The sequence below is a fragment of the Parasteatoda tepidariorum genome, chromosome 6 (assembly GCF_982258835.1).
Source record: "Parasteatoda tepidariorum strain Cologne lab strain chromosome 6, Ptep-v5.0, whole genome shotgun sequence".
Classification (NCBI taxonomy): domain Eukaryota; kingdom Metazoa; phylum Arthropoda; class Arachnida; order Araneae; family Theridiidae; genus Parasteatoda; species Parasteatoda tepidariorum.
In genome coordinates this window covers 94,202,687-94,222,921 of record NC_141760.1, presented here as the reverse complement: position 1 = coordinate 94,222,921, position 20,235 = coordinate 94,202,687, and the positions used below count along the sequence as shown (strand labels likewise).

Below are 20,235 nucleotides of genomic sequence, written 5' to 3'. Positions count from 1 at the left end.
TTTTCACATATTATCTTATTTTTCTAACAACCTCAGTTAAAATTAATGAACATAATTAAAATTAATTAATATAATTAACGCAAATTGTTAATGAGTTGATTTTTGAATTGCTTACACCAAGTGATGATACATGAAAACCGTCAATGATCTTAAAATAGAAACTACATCTGCCTTTGTCTTTCGAAACTAAATGGTTCTTATCTATTTTTACACAGAAACAAAAGTACAATTCTGTCATAAAAATAAATGACTGAAAAACACAAAAAAGAAAATTCTGCTAATCGGGCTACGTAACTCCATTATCAGAATGGCAAATGTCAATTTCGACAAAATATATATAGTTTATGGGTCAGTTAACGATGAATTTAACTGCAGCCATAACTTATCCTTGCATTTTTCTTTTATTATCTTCATTTTTATTTGAAGATATGAACCTTTTCATCTTGAGTTCGTGCTACTCAGTTTCAATCTTCTTTCGAATTGCGTAATTGGTGGTTGTATTAAATATTTCTCGATTTATCTTTCCTTTTTAAGAAGTGTAAAATTAATTTGTTCAATCTATTTTAATTTTTATGTATTAATATTTTTGGAACAGTAACGTCCATTTTGTTTAAACATCATTTAATTTAGGTTTGTCAAACGTATTGTACATTAAGTCTTTGATGATAATACATTTTACTTGCTATATTCTAGCCGAGAGGGCTAATCTGTCAATCTCATGACCGATAAAACGGGGGTTCGATTCTCAGCGTTGCAACACAATAGTTCCTCCAATCACTTCAACACATGAAGAGTTTCCAGGTCCTGCACTTGGTGAAATCTTAATATATTGCTAAGTTGAGCCTTGTAATCGTACTTTTTAAACTTGACTACTCTATACTATGGTTCAAGTAAATAAGGTCCAGTTTAGCACCTTATTAAGATTGCATCTTACAGCAAATTTATAAGATATTATTATTCAAACTACAAATATTGGTCCGTAACGCAGTGGACTGATCGTTAAGACACGGTTCCCAGCAGATCACCGAAGTCAAGCATCACTGGCTACGGTCAGTGTGCGGGTGGGTGACCACTTGGATCAGTTTGCGTAGGGACTGAGGGTGTGCGGTATTGGTCCTCGTTAAACTGTTCTACCGTAAAGTGCTCGACTTCGTGTGCTGGTGGTCGGGCTACCGAAGCGGGGGTGCCATCCCCTCCGCAGAGGATCAAAATTGTGATGGCATGTCTTCGGATCATCCTCCGGGATGTTTCCCAGACCGTCGCCAATAGCCCATTTTAGCAGCTCTAGTGCGACGTAAATGAACTACAACTACAACAACAAATATTGTGAGGCAACGTTTAATCGATTTACAATCAGCCTGAATTTTCCGATCGATTAATGAATTTTTGTAAGTCTATAATCAATTAATTGATTTTTCTGAGATATATTGGGGGGGTATAAGAATGACAACTTGTCAGGGCTCGAAATTTATAGTGATCGACGTACCCAAGGCATGTAAAAATTCTGATCAGCATTTTTTTTTTTTTTTTTTTTTTAACCTTACGTACCCGGCTGAGCAAGATAAAATTGCGTAAAATACCGATTAAGCACCTCTCAAAATATGACTAAAAGCTCCAAAATGCCGAATGAGACGAATGAAAGGCAGCAAAGGAATAGAATGAAAGAAAATCGATTATATTTGACAAGAGTTAACAAATACAAATTAGTATAAATATAATTGTACCAAATACGGTTAGTGGAAATATAAAAAATGTGATAATATTAGATACTGTAAGGGTAATAATATATACGATAAGGTACATACGTTATCACGCAGGCACATACACATAAATTTATATATAAAATACATTACAAATATATTTAATACTGTAATAATATAAAACAATTAGTACAAATATAATATAATAGACCCTTTAGTTATTAGCTAACTGTTTTATAATTAAATACCAAAATATTTTTTTACTTGTAATTGGAGAGCCAGAAGAAAAAAAAAATTTACAAAAGGGACGCCGGTGTCCTATCCGCCTCAAGGAATTAAGAGAAAACTTTTATGAGTTTAAAATTTTTATAGGATATATTAGTTTTAAATTTTCTGCGTCCCATTAAAATCTTAATTATTTTGATATTAGTATGTTTCAGCATAAATCGAAATTCCATCCCATGTTACTGGGATAGTAGCACGTGATCTACGTATTAACTATTCTAGAAATAATGATAAGCTCTTGTCAAAAACTATCAGCCAATGGAGGATCTATTGCTGAGATTAAGCACTGTGATCTACGAATTTACTCTTCAATGCAACTTGAAATTTAAATTTTTTTTTTTGAAGTATGTTTCTTGTCTCACTAAATCAGGGCGTATATTGGGTACACTTGAATTAATTTACCACCCTTGTTGCATAGTTGGACTTTTTTCACCTTGTTAGCATTGCCCTACAGTTGGGTAATGACTTCAAGCTGAGATTTGCCTATTGGAAACTCGTAGATCCGCTTGTTTCTTTTTCATTTAGAATAATTTTGATTCGCAACGATTTTAAGATTCGTTTTAATGTGTTAGGATTAGTATTTTCGTTTTGATATTTTTTTATTGACTCTTAAGTAAGTTGAAGATGACAGAATATAGAAAATTGGTGTAAATCTACTCAAAATTACATTAATGCTCTGCATTTAAAATCTTCTTTATTTTAGTTTTTTCACATGAGCACAAAAATCATATTGAGCAAGAGTTCCAACCTTTTAAAATGATTTTAGATGAAAAATAATTAAAATCAGTCCCTTATTCTCTCTTTTTGCAAATTTTTCTAGCCCAGATAATGCAACAGTGGAATAAGTTTTTAAATATTACAAATTTTGGCTTTTCTCGATATTGACGTTTCGTGTCCTTTTTCAGAATAAGCATAAGTTGCTCTCGCACTAAAAGTTGGCTATAGTTGACCTAACAATCAGGAGTAACTGTTGCAAAATCGCATATTAATCGCAAAAAGCATCATTTCATGCGACTATTCTACCATCTGAATTGATCCCCATGCGAGCTTTAACCTCTACTGGGTTGTTATACTTTATAACAATCGAAATACGAAGCTTTTAAGTTTCCCGAAAAAGTAACTTAGAAAACAGTTGAAACACGAAACATCAAAAAAGGCGTTAATTTAATGAGATATGCCTTATCATTTCCAATGTCTTTAATTAGAAATGTTCAAACTTCAACAAAAAACAGTTTTTTTTTAAAAAAAATTAAATAAAAAGCTTTTCAGTACAATCATATCTCACCTTCACTCAGTATTTTGAACAGAAGAAATTGTAACAAAAAATAAAAAAAACTATAAAAAAAAACCCATTCCATAACAAAAAGTTTTCAAAAAGAAACTGTCCATAGACGCACAATACACTGTCAAAACCATGTTACTATTCGAGTGAACCATACGATTCTGCAGTTGTAATAAACAATAAATTTTCACCTGGCACGACATTAAGATTTCAGAAAATGATTCAACAATTTCCGAAATTTCTAACAATGCAGTTTAAAGTTATCATACCAGAACTTCAAGTTCCATCCAATCTGCTCTTTTCACAAGTCAACATAAAAATTATAATCGACTTTCAATTTAGCATTTCCTTTTCAACATGTTTACTTTAAATGGATTTACTAGCAAATTTCGCGTGTAGAGTAAAGTAATACACGCGATATTACGTATACGTCCTAATCCTTTTAACAAACTTAAGTTCTCGCCACGCTCAAGTATCAAACCGCATCAATGCAAAAATAAAAGATAAGTTGGTGTTCCAAAATAACGGCGAAATAGTCTTGAAAAGATTATGACGTGCAAAAGTGGCACACGTTCCAACACTAAAATACAACGAAGGATTATTCTTCTGCACGAACCGTGTAATTGGCTGTCATAAAATAGAATCAACCGCAGTCAGGCGGAAGCGAGTTAGAAGGGGGCCCCCATATTCAGTAACTCAGAAATTCTTTTCGAACGTAAAATATTTATTTGTATTACTTTTTTCTCACTGTGACCCACGCTCTTTTGTGGTTTTTTTTTTTTTTTTTTTTCCTTCCCTAATAACTTTTATAGATAAAATATTCCAAATTAGAACGAAGGCATTTTTTAACGTGAAGATAATTGTATACTGTTCGAAATTATGGTTCAACGTAATACCATACCGGAAACATGGTGCAGTTTAATACTTTATAACGCTGCAGCAAATTTGCATAACATTAAGTTTTGAATTGTACCAATATGTTGTACAATGACAAGTACAATGTTACGTACTTTTACTTGAAGATAATTATAAATTGTTAGAAATTTTGGTGCGAGCTGAAACATAATATTGATTAATTTTCCTGTCATTTTATAAAAGCTGAAAATTTAACTTTATTATCATGTAAATTAAGATCCTATTCTATCCTATCATGTAAATTAAGATCCTAACCTTGATCTTACGATATTATTATCCACATTAATGCCATAGCGCAAACATAGTACAGTTTAATACCTTATAAAAGTTGCAGCAAATTTACATTACATTAATTTTTAATGTACCAATTTTTTGATTTAATGTCAGTATGCGCTTACATGAAGATAAAACCAGCTGATCCATAATATAGTAAATTTTGCTACGATCTTAAAATGGTACTAGATTGAACAGCATTCTCATGTAAATTAAATTTTCCTAAATTTGATTACTCGCGCCATTGTAAGGTTGCATGAAAATTACTTGATATTAAAGTTCGACGGACCGATGTTATGGTTTAATATTGAATCGATTTTTCTAAGTTGTCGAACCAAGAATAACTACATTGAAGGTAAGTTTTAGTGGCACAATATCAAAGCAGACTCTACTGCGGTAAACCTCAATTAAACCAACTGCCAGAATTGGTTAGGGCTCAAAAAATATTTTTTATAGAAAATGGAAGAAAATTTTAATATTATTTATTTAATTTTAAAAAGACTTCTTGCTTCAAAGTGCAGTTTATATTCCGTTGTGCTTAGTAAGGATAACTTCTATCGTTAAAAACAGCGAAATTTTGAAATCAATCGCAAAAATTATCGATTTTGTGTGCTTTTTGGAAGGAAAATTATTCATATTGTTATGAATTTTATTTTAAATAATAGGCGTAAAAAAATTGTGCATGTTCTCTAAATAAGTTTAGGAAAACATTTGATAGGTCATGGGTAGGTCCAAACATTTAAAATTTATTTAATTCAAGTTTTATACAATTCTCATAAGTTAAAAAAAAATTTAGTTAGTTTGTATCTTCGTGGAAAATAGAAAGTAAAAATATCAGTTTGCTCTTATGTTAAATCACCGGTGTGATTGTCGGCGCTAATTTTTTATCTAACTGCCTCCAACTCATCTAAGCAACTCCAAAACAAATATTTTCATACTGCTAGAAGTTTTCAATAGCATTGAACCATAATAATTGTTAGAATTTGTTATAACTTTAATACGACGTCAAGAAGAGCCTCATTATCGAGAGAAATTATTTTTCAAATTCAATGTTATGGTTCAAATTGACCGAATTAGTACTTTATTAAGCTTGCAGCAAATTGTACGGTTTTACTGTTTAACATTGTAGCGATTCTTATGGGAATTTATCTGGTCGTCAACTAAATCCCTATCTACTGGCTATGAGAATGTATATGTCGTAAGCTAAATCCCAATCTACTGGCTATGAGAATGTATGTGTCGTAAGCTAAATCCCAATCTACTGGCTATGAAAATGTAGGTATTTGTCTCAAGCTAAATCCCAATCTACTGGCTATGAAAATGTATGTGTCGCAAGCTAAATCCCAATCTACTAGCTATGAGAATGTATGTGTCGTAAACCAAATCCCAATCTACTGGCTATGAAAATGTAGGTATATGTCGCAAGCTAAATCCCAATCTACTGGCTATGAAAATGTATGTGTCGCAAGCTAAATCCCAATCTACTGGCTATGAAAATGTATGTGTCGCAAGCTAAATCCCAATCTACTGGCTATGAAAATGTATGTGTCGCAAGCTAAATCCCAATCTACTGGCTATGCAAATGTATGTGTCGCAAGCTAAATCATAATCTACTGGCTATGAGAATGTATGTGTCGTAAGCTAAATCCCAATCTACTGAGAATGCATATATCTTAAGCTTAATTCCTATTCTGGGAACTTTCCAATCAGTATCAGTTGATTGGATTGTTTCCAGTTTTGTGCAATCAGCGTACATTTCGTAATAAAATACATTTCTTCAACGTAATTTGATATAATTCATTTGAAAAAGTTTTCATTAAAAAAAAGTTCTTTCTTCCTTGAAAAATGTCTGCAAAACCATTAACTTGAAACAAAATGAGCTGTCCACTCTTTGAGCACGCTGCCATCCATTCTTCTATCTGATCGCAAATGAAAAACACGATTTTCAACAGTACATCATGAAGAAAGAAGAAGAAAAAAAATTCAGAAAATTCGTGACCCCAGACCAACCTCTCGGACCTCCCCTGAAGTATTGCTTACTTAACCTTTGCGAGAAACAAAAAAAAGAGTATTTATGAATTCTTCCTTGCCTAATGATGAATTAACAAAAGTCATACAGGTATGGCGCCCAGTTTTGGATAGACATATTAATCGTCCAAACGAGCTTCGTCTCATCATTACAAAATACGTCTATCCATCTAACAACAAAAAAAACTGGTAAGTAATTATTCGCACGATTTCATAGTCTCGTTTGTTAACTTACTAACAAGGACATACGTATGATTAAGTTCTGGTTTGCAGATGGGGGGTATAAAAAAAGGGGGAATAAGTTTCCCAAGCAAAAACTACCTTTCACCACCCTGTTATTCATCATAGGCCTTACTGCTGCTAGGCACAGGGATGGGCGGCATGCAGCAAAATTGCAGGGCAGGTGAGCTATAATCAGGCTCATTTCAACCAACTGATGACCGTGTAATAACTGACTCTGCCTATGTCTTGTTGACAAGCCCTTAATTGTTGGGGCGTTGTGATTTCAGAAAATGATTGAGCGAACAAATTTAAATTTTTTTCCATTTTTTTTCCATCTATATTTGGATATAGTTTATAACTCTATATACGGGTATTTGGATTATTGATGCAATATCGTCTATTTTTCTGAAAAGGTCAAAGACGAAGCCCGGCAACAATTTATTTCAATAACTATCGTGGCATCTTCAATTTCAATGCACATCTACTTTACCAATGGTATGAATTAGTCAGTTTATTTTATTAGTCTTTTTAAAAAAATTAAGTAGTCAAGTCTCGTACATTGAATCATTAATCTACCAGTTGCCAATACAGAGTGATTAAGTATGTTAGTTATATCGGCAAATAAAAAAGAAAGAAACAGGTCTACAGACCATGCTCGATTTAAACTGGATATCGATTTATCCTTATTATAATTTTTTTTATATGAACGATTAATCTTTTTGCTGATTCAATTTGTCAAATAAAAATCGTTAAAAAAATATTAACTTTAACAAATGAAAGCCATTCCGACTTAATCATTTTTTAAATATTTTCTGTTTATGTATTTCTTAAATGTCGTGTAGCAACTTTTTTTTTTATTCAAATTTTTTCTTGCTAATTTTGCGTATCCAATACTAAACGTTAAATAGTGATTTCTAAAACTTGTAATAATAAAAAAGTCTAAAATTTTTAAACGAATAGTTACGGACATTTTATAATAAATTTTCTCATAGTTTAATAACATTCAATTAGACACTTTGGATTCTAGCTCTTGAAAAAACAATTTTTTTTTTATCATTAACTTCCTTAATACTAGATCAATTCAATAATTATATTAATCTTAATATAAGAAATGCATGTTATAATTTTAGAACAGTATGTACTTATAACAAATTTTAAAAAATGATTAAAACTTCATCTGTAACATTAAATTTTGATGAAAGTGCTTAAAATTTGTGTTCAAATTTCATTTTGCCTTGAAACTGGTATTGATATCATCTTCAATTCCATAATTAAACTAAAATATGCTTTCAAAACCGTAAATAAAATTTCATATAAAAATTATTAAACTTGAACCAAAAATCTCTAGGTTTTAGATTTTGAAATTTTTTCCTAGAACTTCCTTGGGCCCACAAACTGATACCGATATCCTCTTTAATTTAATTATAGAACCAAACTATGTATTTCCAAAGATAATTCTTTCGAAACCATCAAATGAAATAATAAAAATTTATTTAAGACTCATTAAAACTTCAACAAAGTAATATCCTTTGGACATTGCTCTTAAAATTTTTGTTCAAATTTTATTTTGCTCTTTTAAATAGGTAATCATTTTCAGTTTAATCATGGAACAACATTGCTTCTGCTCAGGAATCAATAATTAGGATCAATAGGTACCATTAAAAGTTTTGAAATTATTAAAACTTCAACTAAAGAAAATCTCTTTACAATAGCTCTTAAAATTTTTGAACAAAATTTATAATGCTCTTAGATACAGACTTGTAATTTTCAATTTAATCTTGAAACCACAGTGTGTTCTTCTGCTCATGAATCATTAATTAGGATCAAGATGGACCATCTTAAAATTTTTGTTCATAATTTCATTTTGCCCATAGAATGGTAAACGTATCCTGTATTCTTCTGTACTTAGATCATTAATTAGAAACCTCGTTTACCATTTTATTTTACATTATTTTATAACCGTTGTTGAACAGCTGACCCATTTTTCGGGTTTCGGGAACTTCTGGATCAAGTATAAGAAGAAATTTGCCTTCGTGGAGGACTTTTTGATTGAACTAATCCGCATTTTCGTTACATGAAGAGGAAAACCTCCTAAGGTTAGCCTGACGGCAATAGAACTTTAACCATGGTTGGTACAAACCGGGTGCGGAATTCGTATCGAGCAACTTACGTTGGGATTTGAAACCGGTTCACCTCGTTTTCCATTGAAAGTTTTGAGATCATTAAAACTTCGACTGAATAAAATCTCTTAGTCAATAACTCTTAAACCTTTTGTTCAAATTTTATTTTCGCCATAGAATGTTATTGATATCCTTTTCAATTTAATCATGAAACCAACTTGTGTTCACAATATAGATCATTAATATGGATACTATTAAAATCCTTTAATCTTGAACAAAATCAATAACCCTTATTACATCTGTCTAAATTTTATTTTACTCTTAAGCTGGTATTGATATCATCTTCAACTTAATAACCGAGTTTTGCAAAGAATAGACAGATTATAATTTAAGAACCATGTCTATCCTCTGTGTGGCACTCCCACACAGCTTGATGTCAACTGTAATTGCTCTATTTCGTGTAGCTTTCCGGAATGATTGTGAACCATCCCATCTGTTGGCAGGATTAAAAACAAAACGTCATTTAGTCTTCTTGACAACCAACAATTAGATGCTCCATCAGAAGCCAGATGGGTTGATTGGCGATTTCCAACAACATCCCGTGTCATGTATTATTCAATTCCTCTTCCACAATGATACTTTCATAATCCTGTCGCCAAAAGTGGATGTGCGTTTGGACAGGTCCATTCTTGTCAGTTTGAATGCGCTAAAGTACTGTTTATTAACTTGATTGATGTTTAATTAAATGTCATTGTTTTTCTGTCATGAACATGCAGATTCTGCTGTATTCAAATTTAATTTAATACGATAATTTGCCTTGTTTGATTTTTACCAATATTATTTAAATTTTGAGTGAACGCCTAATGAGGTGTAAAATCTAGATCAGTGAAAAGGTAAAACCTTTTATATAGTTCAATTAAGCAGATAGAGATATTATGTATTAGGGTGACCGGAAAGTAATGTCGTTTCGGCTCATTAAATATTCGTTAGTCTTAAAAACCAATTCATTTTTTTTTTTTTTTCGATTCATTTTCGATCCGGCATTGAAAGGTTGCTGTTGACGGGGGTGAATACTTTATTGATTAAAAATAAAATCTTGATAATAAATATCAAATGCACCGAAACGACATTACTTTCCGGTCCCCTTAATATAAACTTTTAAATAGTATAGATCTATTTTCATCTATAGGGTGTTCTGTATTGACTCTCCTAAATCTGTTTCTTTTTTTTTCGATCGAACTCAACTGTCAAAGGGAGATAAAGGCTCATAATCCAAAAAGGCTTCTTTATTTAAGTTTCGCAAATAAACTGTTAGTGGAATTTTTACTCTATTCGGTATTTTCTTTCGATATATGTAAAAAATAAAGCCATCACATTATCAAAATTTGAGATATAAAATGTGTGGCATTTTAAATTCCCTTTTAATTTTTTCTAACAAAATTTTATCAATGCAATTTTGCTATAATCAGTTTTTGGAAGATAGTTAAATAGTATACATTTGTCAGTCTTTAGAGATTTAGTAAACATCTTTGTGTTAGTGCTATTTAAGAATTTTTTTAGAATCAACCAAATCGGTTTTCATAATTTCAATAAAATCTGAAGACTGATAAATGTGTAGTTTTAAATTACTGACTCAAAATCACAAATCGCATATTTTTATTGTTTTAATTTTTGAGGAAAATTCCATAGAATTTCTAAATATATATATATATATATATATATATATATATATATATATATATATATATATATATATATATATAGTTTATATATAGTGCTATTTCTCCTTATCTAGTAAAACGACCCTTTTATTTCCAATCTTTTTTTTAAAGTTATTGTGCTATCAAATAATACTATATCATCAAAAATTTGTTAGAACAAAAAAATATTAAGAAGAAGAAAATCGAAAACTTAACCTAAAATCCAAAATGTTGAGGGTAGAAGTCTCTTAAATATAGTTTTAGTCTCCCTGTATAAGATGAATTAAAATTTAATAATTATATTATTTGAATTAATATTTAGCAATTAATATATTAAGTAATAAAGTGAAAATGAAAACTTAACGAATCACTTACTGAGGAAGGAGGAATTGAAAACATCAAAACCTGTTTGATTGCTGAAAGAAAGACGTGCTAAACGGTGATTGTTAGAAACCTCAAGTCTTATCAGGCAATAAAGCTAGATATGATATTCAACTGAGTTAGATAACTTTTTTTTTTGTTTCTTCCTCACTTATATACTTAGTTTACTTACTTATTTGTGATCGATAATAAGTATACTTTATTGAAAACGATTTTGAATTATTGAACCATTACTATACCAAACATTTTCTAAACAGATTTAAATTGAAATTTTTAAAATTATCTTACCTATATTTACTTTCTTAAAATTTCATACTTGTTTCTAGAAAATATATCAAGCTTATTGTCAATTTTTAGACATTAGTTCTCATAGTTTTTTTTTTTTTTTTTTTATCGTTATGGGTATAGAGATTCAGCTGCATGAAGTGATTCCTTTACTTTTGCATTTTTTACTTTTTCGTTCATAAATAAAAGATCGTTTTCATTTATGTTTTCATGGAGAATAGAAGTGCTCACACGTTTTCATTTATTAGAGAGAGTTTGAGGAGTTGCTCGCGTGATCTTTGCTCATTAAGTGCTTAAAGCAATTTTCAAACAGTAAAATGAGCTAGTTTCGCCGCTCTTTCTGACTTGTTGTCGCATTTGTATGATGAATCGAAGACATGAAAGAGAGATGAATTGTGCACTATTCATGAATTCATAAACAACCATCTCGAATGAGATTTAATTATTTGGAGGATTTTACGTACGAGAAATGAATTCAGTTTTTTCCCATGTTTTTTTAAAATTATAATTATATTAAAATAAAATAAAAAACGTTTTTATGATGTTTTTTTTTCGAGGAACTTAAGAAAAGCCTCAGAGTACCTTTAACTAAAAGCAAAATATTAGTTACATATATTTTTTATTTTATAACCGTCGTTGAACAGCCGACCCAATTTTGAGTTTACTGTTACCAATGTTCAACGCCGTAGCCTTGTAATTTTGAACCCATTCCGAAGGACAAGGGAACTCCTGGATCAACTATTTGTGAAATTAGCCTTCGTGAAGGAGTTTTTGATGGAATTAACCTGCATTGCAGAGAAAAACCACGTAAATCTTCCGCGGTTAGTCTGACGACAAAGGGACTTTAACCCATGATCCACTGTGGCTATTTTACGCCAGCAGTGGTGTCGGCGCGAGCCGGGTGCGGAACTCCTATCGACCAGCCATCGCTGAGATTCGAACCTGATTCACCTCATTGGAAGATGAGCCACAACGGATTAAAATTTTAGTTTCAAACTACTTGGCTGGAAAAAAAATTGCGTTGACTTTTAAACGAATAAATAGCTTAGATACTTTGAAAAATCAATAAAAAAAAATTTAAAAAACCGCCAGTTTGGCAAAATTTAATTTTTCGAATAAAAATTTCAAAAACAGTGAATAACTCTAAATTTTTGCATCATTCTTATGAGCTTATAATATATTTTGAATTAATAATAAAATTATATCACAAATACAAAACTGTGGCTTTGCTTCATATCCAATGCGCTATTCTCAAAATCGGTATATAGGGTACTAATCAGAAATGAACAAAACTTAACTTACCAGACATAATAAGCTGTTACAAGTTCTCAAAAGTTATAAAAGTAACATGTTATTTGGTAATCAATAGTTTCATTTAGCGCAAAGTTTTCGAAAAACAACCTTAAATATAGTATTAAAAACTAATATGATATATACTACTTTCAATTTTTCTAAAATTTCAGTTTTGATATTCTTAAAGCTGAAAATATCTCATTTTATAGTGGACATTTTAGAGAAAAATTTTCTGTACTAATTATAAAGGAAAATTTTCAGTTATTTCTTCCTTTTTTTAGAATCCCTTTAAAAAATATTTTAAAAATGTGTGGTTATTAGAGGCCTCAAATTGATGTTCCAGCAAGAAAGGAACAAAAACTCTCGCATTTTGTCGAATCACAAGTGGGAAGATGAACATAAAAACCGATTTGATTGTCTTGTGAAACTTGGAGCCCATAAACTTATTTCCATTTTCAACAGAAATCAAACAAGTTTTAATGATTTCATTTTCAACTTCATTAGTAGTAGTGATTCGTTAAATTTTCGTTTATTCCTTGACTAAACTTGCTTAACTTACTTAACTAAACTTAACTTGCGACCTCTAATGTGCATATTTTTTTCTCATCTTATCCAGAGTTTTAAAAACATAAATTTAGTGTGGTCGGTACAGAACACTTTATGTAGATAGTATATTTTAAACTAAATTGATATAAGATCCAAACTATAAAATGTAAATAATTGCTTTCCTTTCTAGGTTTTTTTTAAAGCCACGAATTCTTAAATCGAATACTTAAAATCTATTTCGGTATTGATCTTGTAATTAGCTTTCTAATATATTTTGTTTCAACCGAAATGAATTCACTATTTTAATCAGCGAAAAAAAAAGTTCTGAAGTTCTAAATGTCTTTATTTCTTATTTCTTAACAGTTATACGTAACCGTTTTCAGTTAATAGCTATCCTTTGACCGAAATTTCACCTCATAAAATGGAGATTTGATTAAAAAAAATCGTAAAAGAAACGAATTAAATGTTTCACAGAAGTCTTAATTAAGTTTTATAAAAAAATAAAAAAAATATTCTTTCGCTTCTTTTCAATTAATTTCTAAATCAAGAAAGAAAAAAAAGGTCAATTGTTCGAAATCTATTTTTTACTCAAATATAAATGTCAAGTTTTAAATCGATTTTAATTTTTAAGATTACTTAATGCTTAATTTAGTAAACAATTTTAAGGAAGTACTGTTTCCTATTCTAACAATAGCACAAATGTTAGTTATTTATTTTATAGTAGTTATATATTGATTAAAAACATCATTCGCTTCAAAAATATATAAATTGGTAATGACAGTCGACATGCTTCTAGCTCTCATTTTCAAAACTCGCCAGACGTAAATGAGAAGAAACAAAAGTGATTTGTAATAAAAACGTTTACATTTAAACTTTACGAATACGTTTATATTTCGTGTTGTAATTTTACGTTTATATTTCGTGTTGTAATTTTACGTTTATATTATATTGTAATTGTGAATTAAATGTGCCTTTTGTAATAGTGATTATGATTTGTTATTTTAATTGTATTAATAAAATTGAGTTTTATTTTAACTGTTCCTTATTTAGTTACAAAACTAAGTAACTGCATTTAAAACTATATATTACAGAACCTGAATTATAAACTACAACTATAATTATAAAGTACAACATTGAAAAAGAAACTACGATTGTTTTTTTGTTTTTTTTTTAGTTTCGTAAGAAGTTCATTAAATTTATTTTTTCCAATCGTTTCTTTTTAGTTTTCTCATATTTTACAATTAGGTATTGATAATGTAAAATATTATTAAATTATGTAAATAGCTTACTAATTACTATTATTATTTCACATAAAATTGAAGCCATAAACTGTTTTAAAATTTTTTTAATAGTGGATTTTACTTTTTTTTCTCTCTTTTTTTTAAAGAAAAATTGTTTATTCAATTTTTCCCACTTATAAAGGAATCTGTTACTTCAGGGAACCTTTTTTTGTTTAGTTGTTTTTCCGCAGTGGTTTACACTATGGTGAGAAATGGAAGTCGAACTGGGATTTTGTGTTATTTTCACCTCTTTCAATCACTAAGAAAGTTCGAAAGATTATATTATGTTGTTCAGTTTCCCAAGGATTTAAAATCTAGTCATTGATTTTTTTTTTATATATATACATTCTGCCTTTTAATACGATAGTCAGTAAATTAAACTTCTAAAAAGAGGGGTATTGACACAGTTTTTTCGGCCTTTCTCAGAAGTTCCATGTTAAAAAAATCTGTGGAGTAAAGATCACATTTGTTTATTTAAAACTTACATAAAATTTGAATAGCATTCTTTGTCGTACCATCTGAAATTCGTTTTAAGTAAAAGATTACGGAAATTCCCTGCTTATAAAATCGTTTGCCCCAAAACTTGTATTCTTTTTCTGCAAATTATGTAGAAAATCAGTATCTTAAATTTAATATTTTGTGGCAACTGTAGCGATGATTCATTTAGAACTTAGAAACAAAGAACTGATAAGCTGTTACACTCTAATGAAATTTTCAAATTAGTGTTTTTAAATTACTTGCTACCAAAAATGTTTTAGTTCAAAAAAATTAATTCGTCTGAAATTCGTTATAAGAAAACGATTACGATAATTCTCTACTAATAAAATCATCTGCCTCTAAACTTGTATTCTTTTCCCTCAAATTTTATACAGAAAATCAGTATCTTAAATTTACTATTTTGTGGCAACCGTGGCGATGATTCGTTTAGAACTTAGAAACAAAGAAAATTAATCTTCTGCGTCTAGATAGAATTCTTGCGGTGTGTAAATTATCAATTATTTCTCTTAAGTAAGAGCTCTAAATGAAAGAGCTCTTCTTTTTTTACTGTTTACTTGTTGAATGACGAGAAGAGCTTATAAAATCTAAGTGCCTACGTCCTCTCTAAACAGGAAATAAATTCCTTTTCATCACGTTGTACCAACACACTCTTATGTAAATTAATTATGCTTAGTATATTAATAATTTAATCTCCCACCACACTTTAATTAAAAAAAGAGCTTCTTTCTTCCGAATCTTCCGTTTTACCGTGACCGAAAAATTGTGTTAAGAATGTTTCCCATTCGGAAATGTGCATTATCCTATTCACTTCGCTCCTTATTCTTTTCTCCTTTTAATTGTTTCTTTTCTTCCCGCAAAATCTTCCTCTTAAGTGGGTGCGATTAATGTGTGCAGTAAGCAGCGCCCTCTAGAGATTGTTTCGCTTAAATCACTTTTCTTACGGACGATAAATTTAAAAGAAGTTTTAAAAAAAATTTGGAATGACTTGTGATTTTTCTGAGAAAACGTTTATTGTTAATGCTTGTTTATTTATTTATTTTTTTTAATTGCAGGATTTTTTTTCGCCGTTTAGTTTATTTTATAAAAAGCTGAGTTAAGTATAGTTCTTTAAAAATTTCATGCATTTACGAAAGTTTTTGAAAACATTGAAAAAGTTTTTTAAATGCAACCTTAAAATTTAAACTTGGTAATTAGGATCAATGGAACACATTTTGGTGAATAAAATCAATTGGGTATACTATAGCCTACGTCACAGGTTGTGTTATTCCTACCAAATTTAACCCATGAACGGCATTTTCTGCGAGCCTAACTTCAAGCCACAAATAAACAAACGAAGTGTTTGATCGTTTAAATAGCTGCTCGCCAGATTTTATTGCATTATAAAGAAAAGTAATTGGTATCCGATTTTTGATTAATAATTGATTTATGTGGATAGTGGCATAGAATTTAGCATTGCGTCATGGTAAATGTTATTCTTACTAAGTGGAAGTAGTTGTGTTTTTTTTATATTATACCCAATTACGCGGAATTTATAGGATTTCATTTTATTCATTAAAATGTGTTCTAAACGTTAAAATATCAGTTCAGTAGAACACGTTTTGATTAATAAAATCAATATTGAGGAATTAATAGGGTTTTTATTTTATTTATTAAATTGTGTTCTATTGAACCGAATTCGGGTACTATAAATTATGCGAAAATATTATTAAAATTTTGCGACATAAATGCTGTAATTTTTTTTTTTTTTTTTTTTTTTTTTTTACAATTATTCGAACAAGTTGCGGATGACTTAGAAAGTAACATTATCCAAAAAAAAAATTTTTTTTTTTGCATTTGTAAAAAGTGAACACGTTTCATTTTCTTTCTTCTTTGTTTTAACTATGTAATATTTATCAATTATTACAGTAATAATTGATAACTCCGTCAAACTTTGCTTTTTTTAATAAAAATTTGGCCGTAATAGGATACAGCACTTTCGCAATCAGAATTAAGCAATACAAAAACAAAACAAAAAAACGATTGTCTTTTTCTCTTTGAGACTAGTACTTCCGAATTCCAAAATCTGATTTAAATCCAGATTAGGAGTGATACTCAGTGATAAATTGGTGTGCTTGTTTGAAATTCTCGCTACATATTTCCGCCGCTTCAACTTTTCCTATCTATGAAAATGTGAACTCTTCCACTAGGTTTTCTCGCCACGCTCAAACTTAATCGTGATTGAAAAATAAATATCTAACAACAGTTTATTTGTGGAAATTTAAGTATAAAGGAATAAAAGCCTTTTTTTGAATTTTTCTTCCTCGTTTCCACCTCTTCGAGCGTTGAGTTAGGTCAGAAAGGGAAAGGCCTCGTGAGGCTATTTTTCGAAAGCTATGTCATCGCATGAAATTATGCTTTTTTGCAAATAATATGCTATTTACTGCTGTTAAGTTTGGACCAATTTGCTCATGACCGTTGGGCAAATTTAGCCATCTTTAGCCAGTGCCCTCGAGGCTTTATCTTAAAATGGCGCAAAACATCAACATGTAACGAAGCCACAGTCTTTGTGGTCCAATTTTTTTTTTAATATTTAAAAATTTTCTCCTATACTGCATCAACAGGGCTCATAAAACGTTGCAAAAAATAAGAATGAGGCATTTGGTTCAGAGAAGGTGAAAATGTCGCCAAATTAGCGATTTTTTAAAAAAGTTTAACAACTTTTAAAATATTTAAGCTATTTGTCCGTTCTAAAGCTCAGATAATTTTTCACAGCAAGATGTCATATATTGTTTAAAATTCTAGCTTTGTTTCAAGTGTTAATGCACCTAAACTGTGGCTTTTTTATTTTCCTTTGCGAAATGACTTCGTAAAAACCATGTTAAAATAACTACCAAAATCACTCTCAAAACATCTTTCCTTAATGTATGAACGTTTCCTCATAAAGAATAACTGGAGGTACCTTCCAAACATGCATCAGTTATTGTCCCAACCCTTTACCTATAGCAAACCTCCTTGCCGCCTTAAAATGAATCTGGAGGTGGGACTTCATGGTTGGAAAAAAAAAGTACCTTATTTGAGCGTTATGTATCTGTGACGTGTGCAACGTTGTCTTAAAAGTCTTCAATTGGCTAATTGCAAAGGAAGCATGGTGACTTAATAGATGCAAACAATGACTGTCACGGCTTGTTCTCGCGTTAATAATCCGTGACAGATGGTGTGTCTCTAATTATGTGTGTTTTGGAAATGTTGTCTGATTGATGTTTTTCTTTTTATCTGTCCCGTAGGTTTGAATGCGGAGCTGCGGTATGTGGACAACGGAACAGTCAATGATTATGCGCTTGGATTTTCCGTCATGGTTCCAGACTCCATATGGGAACTCTATTTCACCTGGCAGAGCATAAGAAACGCACCGGTAAGGATTTAGTACTGTTTTTTTTATTGGTACACAAAGACTCTTAAAATTATCTTTCGAAGAGATTTTCATCAAAGAAAATAACGCTTTTTAAAGTTAGACTATCAACATCCCCCCCTCCCTCGATTAAGAGAAACCTAGAACCTGAATACTGTTTAAAAGTTCCTAACATTTTCAATGACTATAAGTACTTTTATTTTAAAAATACTTATAGTACTTCTAATACAAATACTTTGAAATATTTTTATTTTAAAAGTACTTATAGTAGTATAAAAGGACTTATAGTATCTACTATAAAAAGTACTCATAGTACTTTAATTTTAATTCGTCTTCCATTAGGGTAACCCAAGTTTGAATCTCAAGATGGTTGGGAGATTCGAATTATGCTCCAGATTCGCACCGACCATAGTGCTGGCGTAAAATTTCCTCAGTGGTACATGAATCATGGGTCAGAATCCCTTGCTCTAAGGCTAATCGTGGGAAGTTCGAGTGCTTTTCTTCTCCGTGTGACGCAAATGTGGGTTAGCTCCATCAAAAAGTCCTCCACGAAGGCTAGTTTGATCCAAGTGTTTCTTTGTCTTCTAGGTTGGGTTCAAAATTACAAAGCTACCGAGTTGAAGATTGATAGCAGTAAAGCCAAAAATCGGTCTATTCAACTCCGGTCAAAAAGTAATAAAAGCCTACACCAGTGTACATAGTGTGATTTTTGTTTCGATGCACAAATCAGATGCTTAATTTGCCTGGAGAGCCTTCAACAATATAGAATCTGATTGATGCTTTGCACCTATGCACCTTATTTGGTGCATCGGTATAAATGCAGGTCTAAATTTTTATTAATATATTATAGCTCCTTTGTCATGGTAACTGATTGGCTTTTTAAAGGACAATTCTAACTACTGTAAAACACTTTTTTGGAGCCACGAGCCATTTGACTAGCAGTGACCTATTTGTTTCTAATAGAACATTTTCTATTTAAAATGATGTAATGTGTTGCAAATAAGTATTCCAGGTTGGAAATAACTATTATTTATTAAATCGTCTCATATTTCCACAACACAAACAAATATAATAATCAGACAAAACACAAAATAATGTAAAAATTGATTTCGAGCGAGAGAAAATTCAAAAGCAGTGTTTCCATTTTCAGTTCTCGGATCCAACTCAAAATCTCATCGCCAAATGACACCACTCGCCAAGACAGGCGCGCCTAACCAACACCTCCTAGAAAAGAGTAGGCCTCTGCACGGGTTACCATAAATATCCTTTAGTAGTCCAAACGTAATGACATATTTCGTATTTTCAACCACTGCGCAGCTTAGTACCCCGAACGTAATGACATCTTTCTTATTTTTCATCAACTGCGCAGTTAACTTCGTCACATCGGACTACTAAATTGATCCGTGCTGAGGCCTTCCTTATTCTAGGAGGTGTTGGCCTAACTCTCATAATGATTATATTTCCATGTTTGAAAAATCAAGTCGAAATTGACTCACAGTATAAATAATTTGTACTATAATATGTTAATTTGCAGTATAAAATTGTCATAATGTATTTTTCTATTTGAACTAATGATGATGATTTCCATTTGAACTAATTTATTAAAGAGCTTGTCCATTATTTGATGATTAGCTTTAATGTAAAGCATGCTGTGTTATAGAAAGAAAAGCAAAAATATTCCCTTATTAGATATTAACTTTACCCGTAACGAAATATTTACTTATTTTACATAAACTTTAACTGCGTTCTCATTCATTCAAAAGCGTATAAACTCAATTTAACATCGCGGAACTCAATGAAACTTATAATTATTTTGCAACAAATTTTTTAAAAAAACCATTAAGTGCATTAAATATTTTAAGTCTTACTTCCCCTTTCAAAAGTGAAATAAATTGCAAGTAAATAAATTTTAAAAAAAAAAGAGTAAAGACACTTTCAAAAGGAGATAAAGAGATTTAAGAGCTTGTCCATTATTTGTTGATTAGCTTTAATGCAAGGCTTCAACAATTGCCTTCTCACAAAACGCCAAGAGATTTACG

At 30.6% G+C, this 20,235-nt stretch overlaps 1 protein-coding gene across 3 annotated transcripts in view; it reads left to right on the top strand.

Annotated features, from left to right (window-relative positions):
* LOC107457357 (inactive tyrosine-protein kinase RYK) overlaps positions 1-20,235 on the top strand; it is a 265,361-nt gene that overhangs the window by 202,576 nt on the left and 42,550 nt on the right. For all 3 annotated transcript variants that reach the window (XM_043046508.3, XM_043046458.3, XM_043046428.3), the window contains exon 2: positions 18,072-18,199. In XM_043046508.3, coding sequence (XP_042902442.2) covers positions 18,140-18,199 — 60 coding nt within the window. In that variant the 5' untranslated portion in view covers positions 18,072-18,139. The remainder of the gene's footprint in view (positions 1-18,071; positions 18,200-20,235) is intronic.